This window comes from Podarcis melisellensis, assembly GCF_964234715.1.
Source record: "Podarcis melisellensis genome assembly, chromosome: 3".
In the NCBI taxonomy this organism is placed as follows: Eukaryota; Metazoa; Chordata; class Lepidosauria; order Squamata; family Lacertidae; genus Podarcis; species Podarcis melisellensis.
The window spans coordinates 32,654,242-32,680,479 of NC_138530.1; the positions used below are offsets into that span (position 1 = coordinate 32,654,242).

The 26,238-nt window shown below is 45.2% G+C and overlaps 1 protein-coding gene across 1 annotated transcript in view; it reads left to right on the forward strand.

Moving 5' to 3' along the window:
- Window positions 1-4,851, forward strand: part of GALNT14 (polypeptide N-acetylgalactosaminyltransferase 14) — a 205,675-nt gene extending 200,824 nt beyond the window's left edge. Inside the window, exons 14-15 of the mRNA XM_081904102.1 lie at window positions 1,573-1,692; window positions 2,922-4,851. Coding sequence (XP_081760228.1) covers window positions 1,573-1,692; window positions 2,922-3,080 — 279 coding nt within the window. The 3' untranslated portion in view covers window positions 3,081-4,851. The remainder of the gene's footprint in view (window positions 1-1,572; window positions 1,693-2,921) is intronic.
- Window positions 4,852-26,238: the final 21,387 nt, after the last annotated feature.

Here is a 26,238-nt window from a genome sequence, read left to right on the forward strand (position 1 = left end):
AGACGACAACAACACACAAAAAACCCTGCACCCCAGCCATGATAATTTCTCTGGATTTTTCTCTCCCCAGTGATATTTTCCAAAATGCAGTTTACCTTCTCATTAATTGATGGAGATTTGGCCAAGAAAGACAGAAGCAAGCAGTGAAGCAGCAAAGGCAGTTGCACCTTGTCAAGAGACAAGGCAGATCTCTGCAAAATGTGTTGAAAGGCTGTCCGTGGTGCAAAAGGCTATTGAGAAAATGTAGTGAGGGCTGTGTGAGGAGGGTGCTGGCTTCAAACAGTGACTCACTTCATATGCTACCCATTTCCCCCCTCAAAAAGAAGAAGAAGAAGAAGAAGAAGAAGAAGAAGAAAAGAAAGAAGCTACATTAACGCTGTTGGAGACCGGGGACAATTTTTCAAGGCTTTAACATCATTCAAGGTGACACCTGTCACTGCTCCTCAGCATCATAATGAATTCAAGAAATAAATTTAAAGTATCATCTTTGGCTGACTTTTGCACGGCTGCCTTCGGATGGCGACGCAGCCTCCCCCTCCCCTGCCATTTAATCAGATGGAAACCAGATGGCGGCCCCAGATAAAAATATGGAAATGTTAAAGGAAAGGGGGGGGGAGCAGACGCCTGCACTATGCCCTTGTTTCACCCTTCCTCTGTTTCCTCCACTGTTGTCTTGAGAGATATAAGGTAGAAACCTGTTTGTTACCACAATTCATCCTGGGCTCCAGAAACAAAACAAGCTAGCCCATTTCACGTTTCCTATGGCTGGTTCACACAATCAGTTCTGGAGTTTGTTTGTTTGTTTGTTTGTTTGTTTGTTTGTTTTAAAAAGTGTTTGGGACAGGAAGATGGAATATCTGCCTGAATTTATTGTACAGAAATGAAGTCAATATTAAGTGCTTGACCTTGCACACAGATCCCAAGTCATTGTGCCACTGTTTCACAAGTGATTACGGTGATGTAGCAAATAACCCCTAATGACAACTCCCAATGGCTTCCTGTAGTTACTAAATAGCACCAGAGATAAAATAGTCCCCTCCGGCACCCCATAACATAGCTGACAGGAGGCCAAAAGTCAATGTCCCAATACAGTACTAATCTCTAGACCCAATCCTACAGGTAGGATTGGAACCACTGTTCCTCATTCCCCAGAGCAAGTCAAGGAGGATACCATGGTGAATGATTTCAAACGCTCATGAGAGATCAAGAAGCAGGAGCAAGACAGCACTACATCTGTCCCACAAAGGTCATCCATCAGGGTAACCAAGGCTGACTCAGTTACATGGGGGAACAATAGCCAGAGTTGTGTGAGAGAGCTGGAAGCTGGAGATGGAGACATGCCTTGCTCCGTGCTGGATCGAAATATTTTGGGGTGTTAATGCTGTGAGGCCCTCCATCCTATGCTCAGGTTGCATATATGTGTAAATAAAACCATATATCCTAAAGACACCACAGTCTCCACTGACATTCATTCCAAGGAAACTGAACCCTGGGCAAAGCGTTTGGAACCCCCGGAGAGTCTCACCACTCAGAGAATGGGGTAGCATGTAACAGTTTTCTCCTTTGTTTCAGGAATGGACATATACATACAACCAGCAAGTCCGCTTCCAGAAGCTGTGCTTATCAATACAAACCCTCTTTCCAGGTTCACAGGTGGTACTCTTACCTTGCAAAGAAGGGGATGGCAAGCAGGTGAGGCCATTTCCCCCACAAAAAGACTGAAAGCTTTCTCTCTTCCAGTGTACTTTACTAGCAGTGATATGAAATGTTTTTCCCACATCATCCTACGAAAGTATCCTGTATAGGAAAGTCAGCCACCCAAAATAATCCATTCACCATATTGTCTAGACAACCTAACTGTGGCAAAGGAACGCAATGCCTGTGAAAGGAACACATGGTGATTGAGACCTGCTCACCGGGAAATTATCAGAAATCATTTGGTCTTGCTTGTTAGTCTTGAGTCTTGGACAAAACAAAAAAAATTCCTTCCAGTAGCACCTTAAAGACCAACTAAGTTAGTTCTTGGTATGAGCTTTCGTGTGCATGCACACTTCTTCAGATACACACCTATCTGTAATTGAGTCTTGGAGCAAATGAATTGGTGAAACCATCCAAAACCAAATCGAGGGGCCAAATATTGGCCATATAGACATGTTGAGATATGAACTGGATGTGTGGAATCAAGGAGCAATTGATATACCATTATAAAATTATGCATGGCATGGAGAATGTAGATAGAGAAAAGTCTTTCTGCCTCTCTCATAACACTAGAACTCATTGATACACAATGAAGTTGAATGTTGGAAGAGTCAGGACTGATAAAATAAACTTTGGATCTCCCTCAGGAAGCAGTGATGGCCACAAACTTGGATAGCTTTAAAAAGGGATTAGACAAGTTCATAGAGATAAGGCTGTCAGTGACAACTAGCCATGTTGGTTATGCTCTGCCACCAGAGTCAGAAATAGTATGCTTCTAAATACCAGTATTTGGAAACCATAGGAGGGAGTATTCAGAGGAGACACTGGGAAATTGATGAACATAACTAAGTTATGTCCATTACTTTCAATAGGTCTAACCTAACTTAGGTATAACCTAGCTGAATATCAGTCATATAGCTGATGCACTACAGTTGTGGAAACCAAAAATAGATAGAGGGAGTGCTAGCCATTATTATTATTATTACTTCACAGACCATAGATAAGTGTTTTTCCAATCTTGGGTTCCCAGATGTTGTTTGACTACAGCCCCCATAGCCCCTTCCTATTGACTAAAGTAGCTGGGGATGATGGGAGCTGTAGTCCAACAGCATCTGTGAACCCAGCTTTGAGGAACATTGCCATATATCTTAACTACTGTAGCTCAGTGGGGGCAAGGCATACTGAATTTAATCTCTTTGCCTTTCTCCTTTCTCTTCCAAAAGCGATGGAACAAAGTTGGTTCTCACATTGAGCACATGGCCACACGTTACTGCCTGGACACCGAAATGGTGGGGGACACCAACGAGAACATGAGGGAGGTTGTCATTAACCCTTGTGAGAGCACGGCAATGAGCCAGCGATGGGAGATGGTGATGTCCTGACCTCGTCTGCTGACAACGCTAGCAAGCTCAGCCAAGAGGACTTTTGTTGAGAACAGCCAAGGCTGCTGTCCAAGCTTGGGGGTGGGGTGGGGCTTGCCTTCTAGCGTGGGGCAAAAGCCAAAGAATAAGGACATACAGCTGTGCCTAGGTTGAAGAAAGCACACAAGTGCTGGCTCTGAGAGCCATAGCAGAATTCAAGCCAGGTGGGACTACACATCCATACAGATAAGAACACAACTGCTTAATCTGGAAACATTGTTCAATGACCCTCATCTGTTAATTGTAGCAGAAGTCGCTCCTCTCATTTTTGAGAAGGGAACCTGCTGAAATCAGTAAATGCGGTAATTTATTGTCCTCATTGATAAGGTGGTGGGAAAGCCTTGGGAAATAATAAGTGGGAGAGCAGCTTCTAGCAGCTGAAGGGCAGGGAGGTGGAAAACCAGGCCTTATGGGAGCAGAGAAATGGATATGCTGGGATACAGCAGAAAAGGCTAACTAATCTTGCACTTTTGATTGATGTAACTGAGCACAACTTTGGAAGCGTGCTGGAGTAAGCTATATTGCACATTATAATTTGTATTTGATTCATGCACTTGTTGTGTGCTAGATACTGTATATGCCTGGGATGAGAAAATGTGTGTGTGTGTGTGTGTGTGTAGGGGTGTTGGGGAGTGTGTGTGTGAGAGAGAGATGGATGATATCTGGGAGCTGAGGTCAAATCTAATATGTGTGTAGAAGAGAGGAACTGTTTACACTACTCTGTCGCTGCACACGGCTTACTCGAGGGTTTGGGTAGACCAAGAAGCCACCAGTTTCTCCCTTCACTGGCAATGGCTGGAGAGAGACATGGTGCATTCTTACTTTGCACAGGGTCTCACATGCAGCATGTAACTGGTTCCCCGTATTCACACACTTGTGGGAGAGCACAATCCTTGACTGCACATGGGACAGGATGAGGCATAAAAGAGATGCTCTCTTCCTCCAATCTTCCCATTTGCTCCATATGCATTTAGTGGTTCTCGTTGACAGCTTCTGAGCTTTGGAAAGTGGCCTGCTTTGCCAAGCTATAGCACTGGCTGTTCTGCTTTCCTGTTGAATTCCACATCATGCAACAACTATGCCACTGAGACCAAACACTTGTGGTGACGATGGCTGTTTCTCAGAGCCTTGAGGAGGACAAGAGAAATCTAGCATTACATATGGGCACAGTATGTGATATTGTATCACCCCACTGTGGTCTCTATTCTTTTGTTGAAAATCAACCAAGCCCTGCAAAAGTGTTGGTCTAGAGACCGTACTGGGGCCAAAATGGTTGGGGGAATTTACTATAGTTCACCCATGCACAAGCCATGATAGCCACAGGTTCTAGAGTGACTGGACTGGAGTATGGGTTTGAACAGTCTGGATTAGGTGAGCAACACTCCAAGTCCTTATTGAAATGCAGAGTTGGACCTCTGGGACAACAAACCTGTATTCACAGACCAGTTATGAACTGGATTCTCATCACTACTGGCAATGCTAGCATCATCATGCCACCTTCGACTCTGAACAGTAGGATCCATCTTATATGCGTATAGTGAGAGACTTGAGTCATTCTTCTGTATGAGAGGGCTGTTTAACGCTGTACTTTTTCCCATCTCAGGGGGTCTTGGATGAGCCTAAAATCACCTACTGGTCCTCTGTAATTGTAATTTGTCTCTCCACTGTTTAAAAACCTTGGAATAGGGGAAATTTTCACATGCATCATAAAAGTAATATTTTGCTATTTGAAGACCAACGTCTCGTGTTTTTTCTCTTATGAAAATGCAATAGCTCATGCAGGTGTCTTGCACTGGTAAAAGGGTGAAGAGTGTGCAGCTCTTCTTCAGATACTTTTCTGCAACTTCACTTATAATGAGCAGCCTTGCCATCCTCTAGCACTGTTCTGTGCCCCCTCCCCCAAATCTCAGAAATGGTGGTGTGAAACAGCTTTTTGGAACACCACGAAGATGCTTTAGATGCTGGCTGTTTTATTTTATTTAAGAGTAGCAATTTTTCACACAAAAACAGCTAGTTAAACATGACCAGCAGGTGTTATGTTTACGACATACATATTATGTAAATCACACACATCTAAATATTCATGTTAGCGCTGGCCTTCTGGCTTCAAATATATTTCTGACAGGATCCTTAGTACAGTTCAGGCTCCTGAAACAAGCCATCCACAAACTTTAACGGAAGGGTAAAGGCTAATGCTACCTTTAAAGAGAGCTTGGGTAGATAAATTACTTTAATGATATAGGCTCAGACGTAATGCAGTTTTGCCGAAGGGAAATGCGCTTGGAATTATGGACCCGAAGCATATGTGAACAAATGAGGGGGATAGTAGAAGGGGGGGAAACACAACACAACTCATATGTTGCAATGTCTCACTCTATGTATATATATATAGTCCCATCTACAATTTAGGGCAAGACTTCAGAACTGAAATAGACTTTACAGAATTATTTATGCAGACATTCTTCACTATTTCTAAGGCTCAAGGTGAATTACAATTACATTTTCAAAAAATCAATCAGTTTAAATTAAATAACATTGTATTTATCATCTGAATCTTCTGCCCATCCTCTAAGGACCTCAAGGAAATGGCAATGGGCTTATTCATTCATCCATCCATCTATCTCCTCCCCCAGGGGTGGGGATCCTTTCACTGCCAAGGACCACATTCTGTTATAGACACCCAGGGACCACAGGCCTGTGGTGGGCATGGCCAGAGGCAAAACTGGGTGGAACAACAAGTGTAGATTCTACAATGCACACTCACACATCCCTATCTTTCTGTGATGGCCTGGGATTCGGACTCGGATGCTGAACCTGAGGGATCCCAGCCTGCACAGGTTTTCTCGCCTCCAGAACCAGCTGAGCCGGGGCTGGGACATGAGCCTGAAGGGTCCTCACCTGTGCTGGATCCTCAGGTGCAGGCTCCAGCTGAGTCTGCTCTGGCTCCTGAGGTGATGGAGGACCCATTTCCTGCAGGTGCTCCACTCTCAACCCTGTCAGAGGAAGCTGAGCTTGCCTCTGGGTCCAGTAACCCTCCTCCAGTCTCTCCTGAGCTGCAGAGGCTCAGGGCAGAGAGGCGGAGGGAACTAAGTTCCTGCAGGAGGAGTGCTCACCTCCAGGCCAGGAGAGGCGAGTCACCAGAGGATAGGGGATGACCTATGCCTTGGGGCAGATAAAAGCCGGCCAGCCCCAGTCCTAAGTTGTGGGAGCAACATTGTTGGTTGCTAGTTCGTGCCTGAACCCTGTCCTGCTTTCTTGCCTGAGCTCCTGACCCGCCCTGGCTCCCTGCTTGCAAGCCTGTTCCTGACTTCACCCGACACCCTGCCCTGCACCCAGCTTCAGCTACTACGGACTACCTCCTTGTTGCACCTTTGACCATGGACCAGACTTGGACCTCGCCTCTTGGGTAACCCATGGGACCAGCACACTTTCCTTCATCTAGACAATCAAGAAGAAGTACCATAGTTCAAGGGCACATTCCAGTCCATCAATAGGACTCAGGGGAGGTGGGGTGGGGAGAGTCCAGACAGATAGGTAGAGAGGCCTTGAAGTTAACAATTGGCCCCTGGCCTTGAGGTTTCCCTCCCCTGCCTTACAACACCCCTGGGTGGTCAGGTAAGCTGAAAGAGACCAGCTGAAGGTCTCTCAGGGAGATTCGGGGCAGGGGGTGAGTGCGTGGGAAAGGTTGAACATGAGATAATTTGACTCCCTGATTCGAATCACCCTCCAGGTATGTCAGCCTCCAGGTCCCTTCCATCCCAGCCAGCACATATAACAGAGATGAGGGGAAGGAAGAGAACCATATTTCTTTAGAACGGCCTTTGTTTCACGCAAATTCAAGAGGATATTGACACACTCTGGGTGGAAAGGAAATACTGAGGCATGGAAGCATTAGCATTATGTGACATATCATAGGTTGAAACATGAATAGCTTCTGAACAGAAACTTACATTTCCTTTAAACATCCCTGTGGTGGCCATCACCAGAGAAAAACAAGCTACTTAGTCAGGATAATATCCGTTTGGGAGAATGGTCAGCATGATTTGTGGCTGTTTATTATATACACTCAAAGCGAAACCTTGATCCGAACGCCCGCTTTATGCATTCCTTCTATGCGGAGGCCGCACATCCCAACCACTTACCACATTTGCAATGGATCTTTAGCTTGAAAGATCAAAGCCATTGTAACCCAAAATTGATTTTCCTCTACAAGAGTCGTCCGAAGCAAAAACCAATTTGGCTTGTATAAAGTGCATTCAGCGCAAGGAGATATACCTGGTATCACCTTTTGAAGCTGTTTTTTTGCCCTACCATGAATAACAAGTGGCACAATAAGGGGGGAATTCTTACAGCCGATCTGATCTCTACCCATCCATGAGATAACACTGAAACTCGATGAGCTTATTTGCTCCAGTTCAAGACTTGGGTGTCGTATTTCATAATCTTGTTACATAGCCAAGTGGTGTAACCCAGGATTGTGCTGAGTGAAGAATCTCATCCTCAGACTGTGTTTAAAATCAGTCTCATAACTAATATCCATTGGTAAATTTCTCCTTTATGAATTAGCCCAGATCCTTCTGACGGTCTCATATTAATAGCCACTATGAAATCCTGCAGCCATAAATTCCATGGGCTGCATAAGTGTTTTGTGATGAACAACTGTCTTCAAAGTGCTGGATTCACTGCCATTCACTTCACCAGATGACTCCGAGTTCTCAAGTTTGGGCTTGTAACATACCCAGAGGTTCCCTTGAATGATTGTACACTTCGGATCATGAGAAGGCTGGAGAAAAATACTCTGTTCCCAGAAAAGATGTTATTTCTGGTGTATTGGGTGTACCAGACAATGGATTTTAATGAGCAGCATGTAGAACATGACTTTTATAGCCAACTTGAGCTGGGGGGGTGCATTTAAACCTGACAACCAATCTCTTGCAAGCAGCTAGAGCTATAATTAGATTTTAAGATAATTAGATTTCCCCCCCCCCCCACTCCCAACAGTCAGTAACAAAGAAAGCAGGGAATTAGAGGACTATAGTTTTAGCAGCTTTGGATAAGGACAATTTCTGACATAACTGGTAAATATCAGTCACTTTGAGAGGTGAGAAGTTCCATGGGTAAGTGGGACCTTATGCCAAGAGGGGTAAGGAATGCCCCACCAGCACAAAGATTCGTGACTAGAGCAAGGCAGACAGTTTGGTGTAGTGGTTAGTGTATTGGACTAAAACATGGCAAACCACTTTCAAATCCCCACTCAGCCTGCTATAGTGAGATGCATGACATTTCTATTAAGATCATAGTGTTTTGCCTAAATTTGCATCTTTATCTATAAATTAGCATGTGGATGTTTTATGCAAATGTGCATCCTTTTGGGATGGCCCACTTCCTCTTTTTGGGTGATGCATACGTGGCCACCATAACGCAGGTTGACATGACCCAGTTGAGGAAGGAGAGTGTTGGCTGTGTTGGCTGGAAGCAAAAGGTTTACTTGTATCTTCCTACTGGGTCCCTTGGGGGCAAGAGTGAACAGGAAAGTAAGGAAAACATTTGTGGGAAGGGGTGTAGCTCAGTGGCAGACGGCCTGCTTTGCAGGTTCAATCCTCAGCATCTCCAGGGCTGGCTGGGAGAGTCTCTGTACCTGAAATCCTAGAGATCTACTGCCAGCCAGTGTAGGTACTACTGAGTTAGATGGACCCAATGGTTTGACCCAGTATGAAGAAGCTCCCTCTGTCCTTATTTGCCTCTGAAAACAGTTGTGTGGTCCTCCCAATAATACAGCACCACATTCCTTCCCATGTGAGCCACCAGTTAACTAATAAGGAGAGCCATAACTAAATAAATAAAGTGGCCAATATTTTCTGATGGTTTTGGAAACAAACACACCAGCAGGAGGGAAGCTGGCTTTGGATGCCTAATTCATGTTGTCTTTATAATCCTAGCTATAGTTTCAGCAGCGCTAGAAGATGAATTACCCACTCTAACCAACACACCGATCAACATGGGGTTTATTAGAACCAAGCTATCATTTAACAATGTCAGGAGCATATTTATTATTAAGCAGAATGCTCCACAGTCTAAATGGAAAGTCATTACTTCTCCTCAGATGTTGAACAACGCTGTGTGTTTATGCAGTCAAGCGGCCAAGATGGTGCTGCAAGAACACAAATCCTGGGCCTCTCCTTTGCTAGAGTGCTGGGCTCTTATGCTAGGCTCTGTCAGAGGCAAATAAAAATTCAGCGCTACATTATTTTAAAACATAACCATATGCACAACAGTGAGCAAAGTTGTACTTTGTTTTCTAATTATTTTGGGTTTAAAATACACCAGGAATCCGTAGAGTAGAATTCCTAATATTTAAATACACACACATAGAGGAAACAAATATACCAATCAAAAGCACATAATAAATACAAGCCTCTCACGTTGCAAATTTTGATCCCCATTGTTTTCTGAAGGAAAATGAAGTCTTCTTTGGCGATCACTTGTAGCCGAGTAAGGTTGTCTTCCATGAACACGGTTTTAACAGTGAGTCTGTAAGTGACTGTGGAGACCAGTTCTGGATCCACATGTCCTTCCACAGTGGGGACATAGATTTCTGGGCGGGAGTTGATCACAATGAGGATTTTCCAAACATGCCTTCCTCTTAGCGTGTTTCTCCCTTTAGTCCTGAGTTCGAGCAGCTTCAAAACCCATGACACCTTTGGTAAAGGCTGTTCTCCAATTGGAGCGCTCGTAGGCCAGTGCTTCCCAGTTGTCAGTGTTTATACCATATATTTTTAATTTGCCTTGAGAGGGTCTTTAAACCTCTTTTATTGACCACCAGCATTGCGCTTTCCATTTTTAAGTAACAACAGAAAAGACAGAAAGCCTCAGCTCCGGCTGGGGGCAGGAGAGGCCATCAATGTCCCAAAGGATGACCTGAAAGCAAGGTGTATGAAGTCCATTCCTCCGCAGTGGTCAAGTGTGTCTGTGAATGATTGACCTAATTGGGAATATTTATAATCAGGTGCCATGAGCTTTAAAGCAGATATTGTTGGACTCCCATCAGCCTCAGCCAGCTTTTTTCACAGCTGCTGCACATTGAGTCAACGTCTTCATTGAGCTGTCCAGTGTAACCCTAAGGTCTTATCGCTGGTCAGTTGCCACCAGTTCAGACCGTTTGGACATATATGTGCATATGTGAAAAGTTATCAGATATCAGCTGGGAGCTGCAGGGCAGGCACTGACTGGAAAGGAGGCAGTTTTTCTACTCCAAAATTGTAGCAGATGCAAAGTGTATTGAAAGCAGGCTGAAGTATAACCATCCCGATAACATCAACATGAGCACAAATCATGAATGCACAATCAAAAGGACTTCCGGAGAGGCCCCATGTGCCATTAAGCAACACACTAGCTCAGGAAAGAGAGCAAACAAGAACGGAAATCACCACTGAACCAACAAAAATGCTACTACCATCAGTCTTCATTCCACCGAGCAGAGATGGTGCTAGCAAGTGCAAGCTCACCAGTTAGAATGGCTGAATGACCTCTGGCTGACAAGATTCATGAGCGCTCTGATGAAATGGGCAGTCGGCGCTGGCTTTTGACTCTTACATTTCCCTTCCCCAGATGATCTATGGAGCTTGGTCGTGCCATCACTCCTACCTACCTTTACGAGCAAGATGCCAGGGGATGTTTTGAATTATGGCTGGCTGGTTTTCAAGCAGTATCTGAAGGTAACACGGAGAGCTAAGGGCATTTGGCACAGCCGGAACATCTAAAGAGAATAGTTTTTTAACGCAACCTTGCAGATAGAGCCAACGCACATGGATGGGAGGCACAGCTGGTGTGTTGGCTGATCAGCAATGATCAGACCTGCAGTCCAACAACATCTGGAGGGCCACAGGTTTCCCCATCTCTCTGTTTGTGCAGTCACACAGATACACACACTCTATCCCTGCAGCCAGCGGTGGAGCAAGGTGGGTGCAGTGGGGGAGGCCCACCCCGGGTGTCATCCCTGAGGGGTTGTGTGACATCAGCGCAGGCCACCCCCCGGGATGCTCCCCACCACTGGCGCACCCCCCCCTGGGACGTGTGCCACCACTATCCCCACCTCTGCCCATCCCTATGGGTGCCACACAGCACACCCTGTCCCTATGGGTGTGGCACGGCACAGCACACCCCGCCCTAGCCCCTATGGGCGCTGCGTGGCATGGTGTGCCCCACCCCTATGGGCATGGGTTCACCCTGCCCCTGGGTGCACCGCCCCAGGTGCCCAAGAGGCTGCCCAAGAGAGCCAGTGTGGTTAAGAGCAGTAGTGTCGTAATCTGGTGAACCAGGTTCACATCTCCGCTCCTCCACATGCAGCTGTTGGGTGACCTTGGGCCAGTCACACTTCTCTTCACAGAGTGTTTGTTGTGGGGGAGGAAGGGAAAGGAGAATGTTAGCCGCTTTGAGACTCCTTTGGGTAGTGATAAAGCAGGATATCAAATCCAAACTCCTCCTCCTCCTCCTCCTCCTCCTCCTCCTCCTCCTCCTCCTCCTCCTCCTCCTTCTTCTTCTTCTTCTTCTTCTTCTTCTTCTTCTTCCTCCTCCACCACTGCCAGCATCTTGTGGCTACCTTCCTCCACATTGCCACTTTTCTTGAACATCCTAAGTCTTGTTGCACACTTCCACTTGCCTGGCTTCTTTCCCCTGGGAGAACCCACTGTTTATAGCTGAATCAGATCAAACATCATTTTTTCTGCAGATTGATGTTTCTTCTGATTCAGTGGTAAACAGTGGATTTTCCCGGGAAAAGTGGCAGAACGAACAAAAAAACCCTGCTTGGACCCCATACCTAAAAAGCATGGGACAAATGGAAAACGTCTCAAACCATGTTTTCTAGGAAGTGTGGACAAGTCCCAAGTTCCCGTGAAAGATGGGTCCTGGGACAGTTACTCTACCACCATGAGTCTTGGGCGTTTTTTGAGCTTCCTAATGTTTCTGCACATCTGGATTGTCAGTAAGAAAGAGTTCTAGCACAGGAAGGATGGAAGAGCAAAGGAAGTACAGGATCAAAGGCTACCTTTGGCCACCTCATGAGAACAGAAGGCTCCCTGGAAAAGACCCTGATGTTGAGAACGATTGAGGGCACAAGGGGAAGGGGATGACAGAGGATGAGATGGTTGGACAGCGTTCTTGAAGCTACCAACATGAGTTTGACCAAACTGCGGGAGGCAGTGGAAGACAGGAGTGCCTGGTGTGCTCTGGTCCATGGGGTCTCGAAGAATCGGACACGACTAAATGACTAAGCAACGACAAGGCCATCCTCAAAGGTAGTTCCTCAGAAAAAAACCCATGTCTCAACATGCTAAAACCTAGCAAAGTTTTGGGTGCCAGGCCATAGCCAGCCTCACCAAATAGTGAGAGACATGGGTTTCTGGAGCCAGAGCTTGAGGTACAAACCACAGGCCACACAGAGCTGGGGACAGTTTTGACCTGGAAGCTTTTATATCATCATCATTATCACAACCACCACCATCACCATCAAATTTGTAATCACTGCCCTTCACCAGCAGGTGACTCGGCAGAATTAAAAATAAAAAAGTTATAACATACTACAGTCACAGGAATAGGTGTCAAGGGCCAGAAGTGCATCTGCAGCATTCACTGAAAGCTGCGGGAGGCAGTGGAAGACAGGAATGCCTGGCGTGCTCTGGTCCATGGGGTCACGAAGAGTCGGACACAACTAAACAACTAAACAACAACAACAACTTTTTGCCTCCAGTTTATTAGCCCGTTACATCACTGCAGGAAACCAGAGGGAATGTCAGCTCTGCCTCTGCCTCTCAAGGCAGTCTGTTCTACTGCTGAACAGCTTTTGCCACCAGGAAGTTTTCCCAACATTTAGCTCAGAGCCGTCATTTCCATTCTTCGATAGCCTGGCCATTTCTACCACTTCCTTTGGGCATTCTGAAATCAACCAACACAAGCATTGACAAGCCCCCACTCTTAATACCCTTTTGTTCTCACAACAACCCTGCAAGGTAGATCACCACTGTACACCTGCAAAATGAAGACAGAAAGACAGTGATTTGCCTAAGTACATACCAAAAATCAAAATCAAGCAATAATAAAAATTCCACTGCCGAGGTGGAACCAGGTATATCCAATGCCAGGTGTTGGCCCACATTGGGTTTTGTTTCTCAGAGTTTCAGGGATCGTAGAATCATAGAGTTGAAAGTGACCCCTGAAGTAGCCCAACCCCTTGGACGATGCAGGATGCAACAACCCTCCACCTCCTTAGGGGTGAACAGCTCTTACCATTTAGAAAGTCTGCCCAAACGTTTAAACAAAATCTACTTTGCTGCACTTTTCACCCCATTTAATTGGAGTCCTGCTTTCTGAAGCAACGTACAGATGACAATGCTCAGCATGGCTTCAAAGCTACGCAAGAGGGCCAGATATGTGGGACTTGAAACGCCAGGAGAACTGCAGCCTGATACTTTGCTCGTGCTGCTCTTTCCCAACCTGCACCCTTTGCTTATTCTCAGGGATGCTTCATAAAATTATTGCCCATAGTCCCCACCCACCCACTTGAAGTGAACAGTAGGACACCAGCCTGAACAGGCTTCCCTGAAAGATGTTCTCCTCTTCCTGTGGACTGTGACTCACATCATCTCCAGCCAGCGTGGCCAATGGCTGGAAATGACAGGAGCTGTAATCCAAAACATCTGGAGGGCACCAGCTTTGGAGAAGGGAGAGAAACAGGCAGGCTGCTGCGGAGCATTTTGTGTCTCATGATCCTACATTGCTCTTCATTTTGTTGGCTCTACACACATGCAGTGTAAAGACGTCAGAAGCATCCATATCTTCCAGTACATATGCACCAGTGGGGAGGTGGATCTCTCATGGAGGAGCATCACAGAAACAAACAAAAAGTTGGAAGGTACCCTGAGGATCATCTGATCCAACCCCCCTGAAATGCAGGAATAAGTGATTTAATCTAGGCATGCATTTCAAGCAGTTGCTTTTCTGAGCAGGAATTGCATAAAGTGTAAAGCAGCCCTCATTTTTTCACTAAATCACAGGAACATAGGAAACTGCTTTATACAGTGGTACCTTGGGTTAAGGACTTAATTCATTCTGGAGGTCCGTTCTTAACCTGAAACTGTTCTTAACCTGAGGTACCACTTTAGCTAATGGGGCCTCCTGCTGCCGCTGTGCCGGCTTCTCATCCTGAAGCAAAGTTCTTAACCTGAAGCCCTATTTCTGGGTTAGCAGAGTCTGTAACCTGAAGCGTCTGTAACCCGAGGTACCACTGTATGGAGAATTGTCTCCACCTCTTTAGTGCGGCTTGCACTGACTGTCAGTGACTCAGACAGCGACTCTTTCCCAGCCCTACCTAGAGATGCCAGGAATTGAACCTGTGACCTCCTCTTGCAAGGCAGATGCTCTGTCCCTGAGCTACGGCCCTTGCCTGCTCTTCTCCATGTGTTTCCTTCTTATCTCTAGTAGCCTGTTTCACTACCACCCGTGAGCAATTGCTTCCACAATGCTCCCTGGCTTCCCAAGGCTGATCAGAGGCTATCTTAACAGAAGGAACTGTGGTCCAGGCATGATCGACACCTCTTGCACTGTGACAGCTTGGAGTTGAGCCATGCATAATCTTTGCATTAATTATGTCATTATGGTTTAATTGTAGCAATTACCATGCGCTTCACTTTCTCAGAAGCCATCACTGTCATTACATAGATTTCCTGTTTAAGTAAACACGATCATTCATGTTGGAAACCCACCACTCAGCATTGGCAAGGCATTCCCAGTCTCTGGAAACACACTCTGCCCTGCAGAATGAACACTGATGCTCCGAACAACAGGCTGCCACATTGGCCATTGTCATGCAGCCAGCCATTCATGGGTGGGCTTTTCATAAAGCAGTTATTGGTCTAAGGCTTCAATTTTAAGGGAAGGGATTGCTGGGTGGTACAGCATCTGCCTTGCATGCAACAGGCCCCTGTGTTCAATCCATTGCATCTCCAGGTATGGCTGCACACATCCCTTCTCTGGAACCCTGAAGAGTTGCTGCTGCTCAATGTTGTCATTACAGAGCTAGATGGAGCAATGGTCTGATGCAGTATAAGGCAGACCACCCCCCAGTGTCCTTATGGGGTCTTAAAAAAGTTAAGGTAAAGGACTCCTGACAGTTAAGTTCAGTCTCAGATGACTCTGGGGTTGCAGCACTCATCTCGCTTTACAGGCCAAGGGAGCCGGCGTTTGTCCACAGACAGTTTTTCTGGGTCATTTGGCCAGCATGACTAAGCCACTTCTGGCGAACCAGAGCAGTGCACGGAAACGCCGTTTACCTTCCCGCCAGAGTGGTACCTATTTATCTACTTGCACTTTGACATGCTTTTGAACTGCTAGGTTGGCAGGAGCTGGGACCGAACAACAGGAGCTCATTCCGTCATGGGGATTCGAACCGCCGACCTTCTGATCAGCCAGCCCAAGAGGCTCAGTGGTTTAGACCACAGCACCACCTGCATTCTGTGTACTAGGATGTAAATCCCATGGAACTAAGCCAGGCTTCCTTTGGATTCGTTTTATAAACTGTACCCCAGTCAAATCTATAAAAATGGTGTACAATATGATAAAAGTACCATATAGTAATCATCAACTAGGGGAGAAATTAATTCTTGTCTGATGAGTTACAGCCTTGAAGGAGAGCCATTATTTGTGTGATCCTATTAGCAGTTCATCATCAGAAATGGACCTAATTTGGATTTATAAACTAGCCTGCTTATATTGCCCATAGTGCCCCCCCAGCTCCCAATATTCCGCCCAACTCTTCCAAAATTGTGCCACACTTTACAAGCCTGCAAGTGTCACATGCAATCTTTTTGACCTTGGCACCTGAAGGGTAACTGGGGTCAAGGAGATCAATTCTAAGCAATGCCATTGTCTCAAAAAGGTCTTCTCTGTAGTGGCACCCCAGCTATGGGACTCATTTCCTTCTGGAACACAGTTGATGCTGGTTCGGGTGAGATTCTGATGCCACATAAAGATATATCTCTCTTGCCCAGATATTGCTGACCATTAGAGCTTGAGCTGGTCTGATTATTGTTGCATTTGTTCTGGTTGTTAAGAGTGGGCTGTTGTCTATTTTTCTTGTGTCATTATATGCATTGTGCATTATATGCATACTGCTATGGGATGTATCCTGCTATGGGATTGCTATTGCAATGAAGAGCAGGTGATAAATATTTCAAATTTTAAATAATATGGGGAATTAGAATATTTATTTAGCAGATGTTAGGTGGACTTTAGCTGACACAACTGAAGAGTTAAAACTGATCATTCAAGGTACAGATTCTAAAATTGTTGTTGATGTTTAGTTGTTTAGTCGTGTCCAACTCTTCGTGACCCCATGGACCAGAGCATGCCAGGCACTCCTGTCTTCCACTGCCTCCCGCAGTTTGGTCAGACTCATGTTTGTGGCTTCGAGAACACTATCTAACCATCTCATCCTCTGTAGTCCCCTTCTCCTTGTGCCCTCAATCTTTTCCAACATCAGGGTCTTTTCCAGGGAGTCTTCTCTTCTCATGAGGTGGCCAAACTACTGGAGCCTCAGCTTCAGATCTGTCCTTCCAGTGAGCACTCAGGGCTGATTTCCTTAAGAATGGATGCATTTGATCTTCTTGCAGTCCACGGGACTCTCAAGATTCTAAAATAAACATGCGTAAAAACACATTGGAGGGGTGCTGTTGGCACAATGCTATAAAGGGAAATTATCTTACTGATTTTTCTTAAAAGTAGCCTTAAGCTTGACCACTTGACCACTTAGATCTGCAGGACTGGGACTTTACAAGTTCCACAGAATGTTTATGCATTCACATTTTATCTGATCACCTCCCAGCTTTTTTTTTTTTTTTTAAATAATATTTATTAAGATTTCCAGAAATACAGAAAGAAAAGATTAAAGTACATTCAAAACCTTATTTTCATACACCCACTTTCTGGGACTCCCTCCTTCCCCCACCCCTACCATATTCCCCTATCATATTGTTGGCTCCACAAGCTCTCAGTTCTAATTAAAACTTAGTTTGTTTAGACCATTAGTCAAATTTAAATTTAAATTTATACAATCCTCATCAATACCCTTAATAAAAGACAAAAGTTCTCTCCCCAGGGCCCACCCCCTTTCCATTCCACAATTTCCCTTTTTTTAATGATAAAGACACCCCACACAATAGAAATATAAGAAAGTAAGAAATAGAAAATATAGTAAATAAGAGAAGGCCAATTCATAAAATAGTTGACAAGCCTTTGGATTCTATTTCTCCCCCCCCCCCCGTCCCCGGTTTAATTTCCCCCTGACCACCAATCCATGTTATCTGCCTGGAATTCTTAAAGTCCATAAATCACATTTTCCCCCCAACTCCTTGCTGGCTTTTTCTTTTTATAATTATTTTTAAAATTATTTTTAAACCATTTAGCTTCAAATCTTTAATAAACCTCCCCCTATTGTTCTTTCCAAGTTGTAGTCCAGTTTCCTCTTGTTCCGCTGCTAAAACGTTCTAACTCAGAAATTTAGTAAGACTGCAGGGGTTATTGTTATTCAGGAACAAAAACTTGCGTTCAGTCCCTTCCTTTCTTCAATAGAAAATTCTATTGTCTCCTTTAGTTGGACACCCTGTAGACACAATATTGTTTCCGTTTTGCAGCTTTCCCAGAAGATAACCAGTCCTGTAAAATTCCGATGGTATTTTTCCACTTACAACCTTCTTTGTAATGTCCCGAAACTCCTCTAGGGGGATTGTTATAACTTTGTTTTCTCTAGTCCAAAAGTCCGATTGTTATCCATGTTTTCGCCATTTTGTATCCAAGTTTTAACGGATTGTAACAAATTGTAACAAAATTAACCAGCAAAGACCTCATAATAAAGTCCTCTTTGAATTTCCGACTTTGACAGCTACTTTGACAGCTGTCAAAATCTCCTTCACTTTTCGCCAGGCTCTCTCCTCAATCACCCCGGTTCCCGGGGGGGGGGGGGTTACGTTTTCCTTCTCCCTCAATTCTTCCTCCAGCACAGTTCTTGTAATTTCCCATCGTGGAACTCTTAGTTTTATCCGCAATACAATTCTTTTTGGACCTTGGTTTCCCAGTCCTTGTTTTAGAAGGTTTACAGTAGGGAGGGGGACTGACTTCCTTTTTGGATCCCCCCCCCCCGCTCGTATCAAATCCGAAAAAAATTTCTTTTTTTCTCCTTTTAAACCCGGTTTCCAAATTACTCATGGGTTGTTGTTAAAAAGTCCGAATTCTCAATGGAAGAAGTCAGCGCTCTCCGCCGGATGGCATGCGGCTTCGCTTGGCAGGGATAGCAGAGGACTCAAAGCACCACGCTTCTCCCCGGCACCCGATCCGTAGCCTTTAAAAAGGCTCCTTCACGAGTCGGGAGGGCGCTAGCGGTGCCAGCCGAGTCTCCATGTCCACGGCCTCCGTGTCCGTGGTTTTTAAGGGTCCCCGCATCGCCGGTGCGGTAGGACCCAGCCCCTGCCAAGCAGGCTCCCTCCGGAGCTCGGAGGGAGCCCGCCATTCGGCGATGGCGCCAACCCGGAAGTCTGATCACCTCCCAGCTTAAACCACAAGAAGGAGTTATCTTTCTGATATTTATTTGTCTATGAACTCTATAAGTGGTGGGGAAAAGATAGGTGCATAGCAAAAGTTTGTGCAAATGAGATCACAGTCACTGGATCTAGCCAGGAGGAACATTAACTGGTCATGCATTGACACCAACTAATGCCTGGAGAGCTAGTTGCTGTTAAAAGCACAGCAACAGGGAACAGAGAAAAAGTTGGAAATACTACAATACAATACAATAGTGAAAATTACATATATATATATTTTGCTAACTGTTTAAAGTGCAGTTTGAGCCTTTCCTGCATCCCATTCGGAACCCCTATTGCCATTTCCCTCTACTGCATCCATCAGGCATAAAACCACAGCATTTATCTAGCTGCGGGAGATCATTATCTGGTGGCAATCTTCTTTATATCATTGCCATTATCTCTTAAATAAGGGTCAATCATCCAGCTGCCTGGAGATGCTCTCTGTCTGCCTAGAAAGTAGCGTTGTTGATTTAAAGTCAAGGACTCTTCCTCTCATTTGCAAACATTTTTTTAATTGCGGTTTGCAGATTATGGCGCTACAAACATTTAGGCTGGAGGTTGCTTTCTGCTGGCAATTGTCCCGCTGAGAATTCTTCTTATTACAATTGTCGAATTCATTAGAAGCGTGCTTGCATAAACACACATTCAGTCAACATCGCTGCCAATCAACCGTTTGTCCTGATGATGTCACTGCGGTTCGACAGACGGCATTTCAGAGCATTGTCATGCACCGCAGGGAGGGACCTGCCCCTCTGCTTTGAAAGCGGTTCCTAAGAAAAGCAGCAATTACAGAACTTAAGTTGTCGCGTTAAGTCACCCAGTGATGAACATTTATGCCACACATTACCAGCTTTATAACCGCCATTGTTCTGTGACAGTGGTTACCCGCTGTACAGATAATTGCAGAACAAACTCCATATTCCGGTTGACACCCTTTCTAATTACATCTCACCTTCATTAGGCTATTAAAGTGATAGATGCTAGCAATTACATTGAACCCCGGTGAAAACACTCCATCTGTGACTTGCACTGACTACAACATGAGTTATACGCCCAGGAGACCTGTAGAGCTCTGCCAACGCAGAGAAGAAAAGGAACAAACAACCCAGATGCTCTGCTGATGAAATGGTTGATGGCTCTAAATTTCATTGCTGGGGTCAAACACTGTTGCTTCTCTGGACTCGTCATTCCACTGGCGCAAGCAGAAGAGTCTTTTCTTTTTAATTAACCCTGAATGGGAAGTGGATCAGAAGTATACCTGAGAGTAACACCTGTCAAATGAGGTTTGAACATTGAGCTCGTAAGCATGTTTCCTTTTTTCTCAGACTCTGAAACAATAGGCCATTCAGCCATGAAGGACTGGGCAATGACATTACTGAGGCTGTCTTGGGAGTGATTCACACAGTTACCACTCGCTTCTTCACACAAGCATCTAGGTTCCATTTTTGGTTAGGCACATCCCTGTAATGGAACTGCGTGTGAAATTCAGCCATACATGACTTAGGGGTGGAGGAGAAGATCGATTCTGTTTGCATTCAAAGGTGAAACAAGCTGGTTAACACCTTCTGAAACAACATGAGGTACTGGGGTACATTTAACAATATCTGCAACCATCTTGCACCAAGCCAGGTTCAAGGTTCTTGTATTCATTTACAAAAGCCTGAACAACTCAGGGATTGCCTGAACTCTTATATGCCAGCCCAGACACTGAGAGTATCTGCAGGAGCATCTCTGGTTGTTGCCTGAATTGGTGAGGCTCATTTGACAACAAGAAATCAAGCCTTTAGTGTCATCGGCTCAGTCCTGTGGAACACTCTGCCACTAGAGATTCAGCAGGCGCCTTCTGTGCTGAAAACTTTTCCATTTCATCAGGCCTATGCAGGAAATTAAGAACACATCCTTCAATAGTGGCTAATTGATGTCTCTTTTTAAAAAAGAATATTTTATTGGGTTAGAAAAGCACATACATCAGACTACTCAACACTGGTTGGTTATAACGTTAAAATGTGTTATAAAAATGTGACACCAGAGGGAGCTGTAGAGCATCAATCTATCTTCAATGGGAAATTGCATTTAGAGCTATACAGTAGTACCTCGGTTTTCGAACGTAATCCATTCTGGAAGACCATTCGAGTTCTGAAATGCTTGAAAACCGAAAACTCAACAGTCGACAGCTAGGCCTCAGGATCTTGCACCCAGTGGAAGCCACGTGGCATGCTCGACTTCCGAGGTGTGTTCGAAAACTGAAGCATTTACTTCCGGGTTTACAGCATAAACCGAAATGTTCATCAACGGAGACGTTCGAAAAACAAGGTATCACTGTATTACTTTTTTAAAGCATTTTTGCAGACTAGTGTAGATCCAGCCATTGTCTCTATTTTCAGATCCTAAAGTCCCTTTTGCAGATCACATATATTCAATGTGAGACTTTAATGCTGTTAAACTTTTCATTGTTTTTATTGTACCGTTTTTACGTTTCATTGCTGTAAATTGTTTTGATATTCTTTATGGCCCAGCAGTATATAAATACTTTTATAAATAAATAAACACTACGATAACCATATTAGCCTATGCTGAACTCTACATTGTTCTGTCTGACCCTCATTCAATTGACACATATGGTTGTGTGAACGAGCCGCACGCCAGGGATAAAGCCAGGTGGCTAAGGTTGAGAGTTAGAAGAAAGGGCCGAGGGTCCAGCCTTGCATCTTTGATCAATGTAAGATCCCAAACTCAATATGTTAACAAAAAAATTCCTCGCCACAGTTTGCTAGGTGGGGAGGTGCCTTGTGTCTCATAAGATAGTTTCTTGTCGACCACATTACTCAGGAATATGGTGCATGAGAACTCCTGTCCTAATGTACTAATGAAGGAAGGGAGCAGATGCTGAGAGATGGCTGATAGCCCAGCTGAGAATAAGAAAGGCCCTATTCTTAGCTACAAAGGCATTATATCAGCTGCCTGCCTAATGCACAAACAACTGACAAATTGAGCTTAAAGGCCATAACTCAGGGCAATCAGCAGGAGCACATTAGAAAAAGTGCTTTTGCCAACAATTTCCCTTGAAAGAGAACATTAAGGCAACCAGGAAGGCCCTGGCTTCAGTCAAATTCTTTGCCCTATCTCGCTCCTTTCCCTCTGTTTTATATCACATGTTGAGACCAGTTGGTGGTTTGGCTTTTTGCCTCCTAATAGAGGCAGAAAGATAAGAATCTGAGGAGTATTGTGAGCATGCGGAAACATTCAGCCAACTTCCGCATGACACACGTAACAGATCCACTTGCTTCTTAGCTTTGCTCTAAAACCACAGGTTGACAAGGAGGCGATGACTTCACCAGGAAGGAAACTATGAGCCCCTCCAGACTGGTGGTTGGTTGGTCTGTTTTGTGGGAGTGGGCGTATTCTGCAACATGTCATTGATGCATCTCAGTGGTGGATTTATATTTGACCACTCTTCTATCATTCTGGTTTATTAATTGTTCTGCAATGCTTCCCCAGTTTTACCGCATTGTTGCCATCAGGAGGGACACTCTTGTGCTACAACACAACAAAAACAGGACAGAAGACAACAACATGGAACAAAGCTATTTCAGCATAAAGCTATAGGGCAGCCTTTCGCAACCTGTGGGTCCCCAGATGTTGTTGGACTACAACTCCCATCATCCCTGAGCTCTGGCCTTGATAACTAGGGGTGATGGGAGTTGTAGTCCAACAACATCTGGGGACCCACAGGTTGAGAAAGGCTGCTATGGGGTATACACTGTTTGGAAACAAAGTGATATGAACATCTCTATTTTTTTGCAGATACAAACTGAGTTCTGGCTGAAGAAAAGCCCTGCCCTTCCCCAAGCTGCTTTTACTTATACGGAGGGAAAATACAGTGGTACCTCGGGTTAAGTACTTAATTCATTCCAGAGGTCCGTTCTTAACCTGAAACTGTTCTTAACCTGAAGCACCTCTTTAGCTAATGGGGCCTCCTGCTGCTGCTGTGCCGCCGGAGCCCGATTTCTGTTCTTATCCTGAAGCAAAGTTCTTAACCTGAAGCACTATTTCTGGGTTAGCGGAGTGTGTAACCTGAAGCATATGTAACCTGAAGCGTATGTAACCCGAGGTACTACTGTAGATAGGAACTTTACCACTTGCCAATGCATAGAATACATGGTTAGTTTTTAGGACAGCCTTTTCTCAATGACCTCTAAAACAAGGTCCAGTTGCGTCATACCTGGACGTAGCAGGAGAGAAGTAATAGGATGGAACACCTTTTTGCTTCTCCTGTGGTAATAGTGCCAGGTGAATAATTTATAACAAGAAGCTTTTCTGAGGGAATTCACCCTTCCTCCAGGCATGTTGGTGTCAGCATCGCCCTTGAGCCAGTACCACCAACTGGACTCATGCACTTCAGCCCCGACTGGGCTAGGCGAGCTGGGTAGCACTTCCAGAGACCACCTTCTGGACAGGAACAGGTCAAAGTGCTGTGGACTCACAGCTTAGAGCTGTGAGCACCGGATTCACTTCCACAAGAAGACAGTCGTCGCACAGCAGAGTCTAGCAGAGTATATAAACGACTCGGAGAGCAGCTCTGTAGAATAACTTCTTTTATTCTATCTACAACTATTATACAACTATATACAGAGCTTAATGAGGTCTAAGCATAAATGAATGCTGCACTACACTGAGTGTCTGCAGCTGCTCTTAGCAGCAACTTGTCTCTACACACGATCTATAACACTCAGTCTCTCTCTCTCCAACACACTGACTTGGTGCTGGAGTAGAATAAGTAGAGAAGCAGAACACGCCTCCTTCTCTCTGGAGAATCAGCAGACTCCTCAGGAGATTCTTGGATATGGGAGGGGTGAAATCTCCTCATCTGGCATGTTGACCCTCTTCTCGTTCAAGCATGTCAGTCTTTATGTGTATTTGACTTGTTCTGCTATCTGCATTCATCAGGATGTTGTATGTGTGTTTTAAAATGACACTGTAACCTCGTTGAGGATCACATACCATGAAAAGCTCTCAGTGTTAGGCACGGCCAAGTGCCAGAGGGAGTGCTGATAAGGAAAAGTCAGTAGAAAAGCCAATATTTGAGGGGAAGATATGGCTATTGATGACTACTACCCTGATGTTCTACCTACGCTGTCAGAGGCAATATGCTGGGAGTTGCAAGGGGGGAGAGTGCTGTTGCACTCAGGTCTTGTTTGTGGGCTTCCCATGGCATTTGGTGGGTCATGATGAGAAGAGAAGAAGAAGAGTTTTGGATTTGATATCCCGCTTTATCACTACCCGAAGGAGTCTCAAAGCGGCTAACATTCTCCTTTCCCTTCCTCCCCCACAACAAACACTCTGTGAGGTGAGTGGGGCTGAGAGACTTCAGAGAAGTGTGACTGGCCCAAGGTCACCCAGCAGCTGCATGTGGAGGAGCGGAGACGCGAACCCGGTTCACCAGATTACGAGTCTACCGCTCTTAACCACTACACCACATTGGTTGATGGACTAGATGGGTCTTTGGCCTGATCCAGCTGGCTTCCCTGTATGTTCTTATTCTGTAAGAACAGGCCAGCCTAGAATGGAACAAACATCAACCCCATTTATTAGGGTGGGGCAAAGATCCCTCAAGCCCTAGCACAGAGGTTTTCAACCTTTTAGAGTCTACAGCTCCTTTGATCAACCACATGTTTTTCTGTGGCATTGCTGTGGCGCTCAGGAGCCCCGTTACATCACCCCCTGCCTGCAGAGCTGGCAGTCTCTCACCCTTTTTTGAACACTCTCCCTTGTGGAGTCTTCCCTCAGTCTCCTCTCCCTTCTCCTTGGGAGTCCTCTGGCAGTCATTGCTGCTGCTCCTGGTCTCTGAGCTGCCCCACCCCCACCTCAAATAGAGGTGCCTCCTCACACTGCCCCACAGGGGCCTGGGACTTGTCTGTCCATTCCCAACAGCAAGGGCTGGAGGACTGCCTGCCTAGGCTCCCTCGCCTGCTCACTCTGAGGCCATTTCAGCTCCTGGCAGCCAGCACTCCCTGGCCAGCCCAGAGGCACCATTTTCCCGGGGAGCTTGTAGCCAGAGGCTGCTGCAACAAACAGCCATGCAGGTCTTGGGGAGGCAGAGATGTATGAAGGCATCGGAGGAGGGGGGAAGGAAAGAGCAACAGTCTAGTGCTGCCTGTGGCACCCCTGACCACCATTGAAGGCACCCCAGGGTGCCACAACACATTGGTTGAGAACCACTGCCCTAGGAGTTGGCTCCTATGTACAGAATTGATTATTAGGTCCAAAATACATAATTTGTGGGGCTGAAGCAATTGAATATGCTCTTTGGCATCAATTTTAATGTTCCATTTATAAGGAACCAAGTTCCAAATACCTCGATTAGTTTTGTCTGGAACAGGCTATTGGTCCAATAAACAAAATAGAAAGGAAAACCAATAGCTATTTAGGTGGCATTGCTTAGAACTGAACAACCTGCATATCTCAAACTGTGGAAGACCAGGAAAGGATGGCATGGAATAAACTACTTTGATAGTCTCCTGTTCTGTTAAAGCATCCTGAATATGATCACTCCCAGAAACAGGTAATTTTTTGGATGGAGTATGGGTACTCTTCTGTTTCTGCAATGGAAAAGAAAAATCCACTCAGTATAAAAGCCATTCAGGGCTGCCTGTCTCAGGTAAATTCATCGTTGTCTTCATAGCTCAGAGTTAATAAGAAGAGTCTTTGTGCTTTGCTAGTGGGCTGTAAGGAAAGCAGAAAGCTCTGCCGGAGAGGAGGAAGGTCATTCTTTGTTCCTGGAAGAATCTGATCCATCTCAGGCTGCTGTGTTTCTTCTTCAATACCTTTTCCCGTCACTCATTAAAACATGCATTGGGGAAAACACATTACAGCTTGACTCTCTGGTTAATGGCTCCAGGAGCTCAGGTTCAGTGCAATGTAACAAATGTAGTAAATTACATTCAGGAAGGGAAGCAAATAAGGTTTTAAGTGTCTTTTCGATTGCCACACGTGGAATGGGAAAGCGGAGGAATAGTCTCCTCGTATCACTGGAGGGGAAGTCCCTGCAGTACAAAGGTGCAAATCCTGTTTCTTCCTCTAAAAATGACAAGCTTAATATCAAAATCAGGATGCCTGTTTCTCAAGGTACACTGCAAGACATGCTCTTTTATAAAGTATGACACAAAAAGAAAATGAGACTAGCCACTTTGGAGTGAGGGTAGGAGAAGGAAGCAACACTTCCTGCCCTCACTCTGACATTTTCTGGGTTGGAAGTTGCATTTACATTGAAGGATAATTGCAGCCAGCAGCAATGGGAACATAATCAACACTGTTGGGAAGTTCATCCATTTTTGTGCATCCCAAAATTGCTGTCTCCAACTTCCTGGCCAATGATGAATGTCAGGGCAGCTACTTTGGTTCAGTACCAGTTCCTAACATCTTGATTCCACTTCAGAAATAAGACCTGATAGACTCAAGCTATAAACCCACAGAATAAATTCAGATGACAA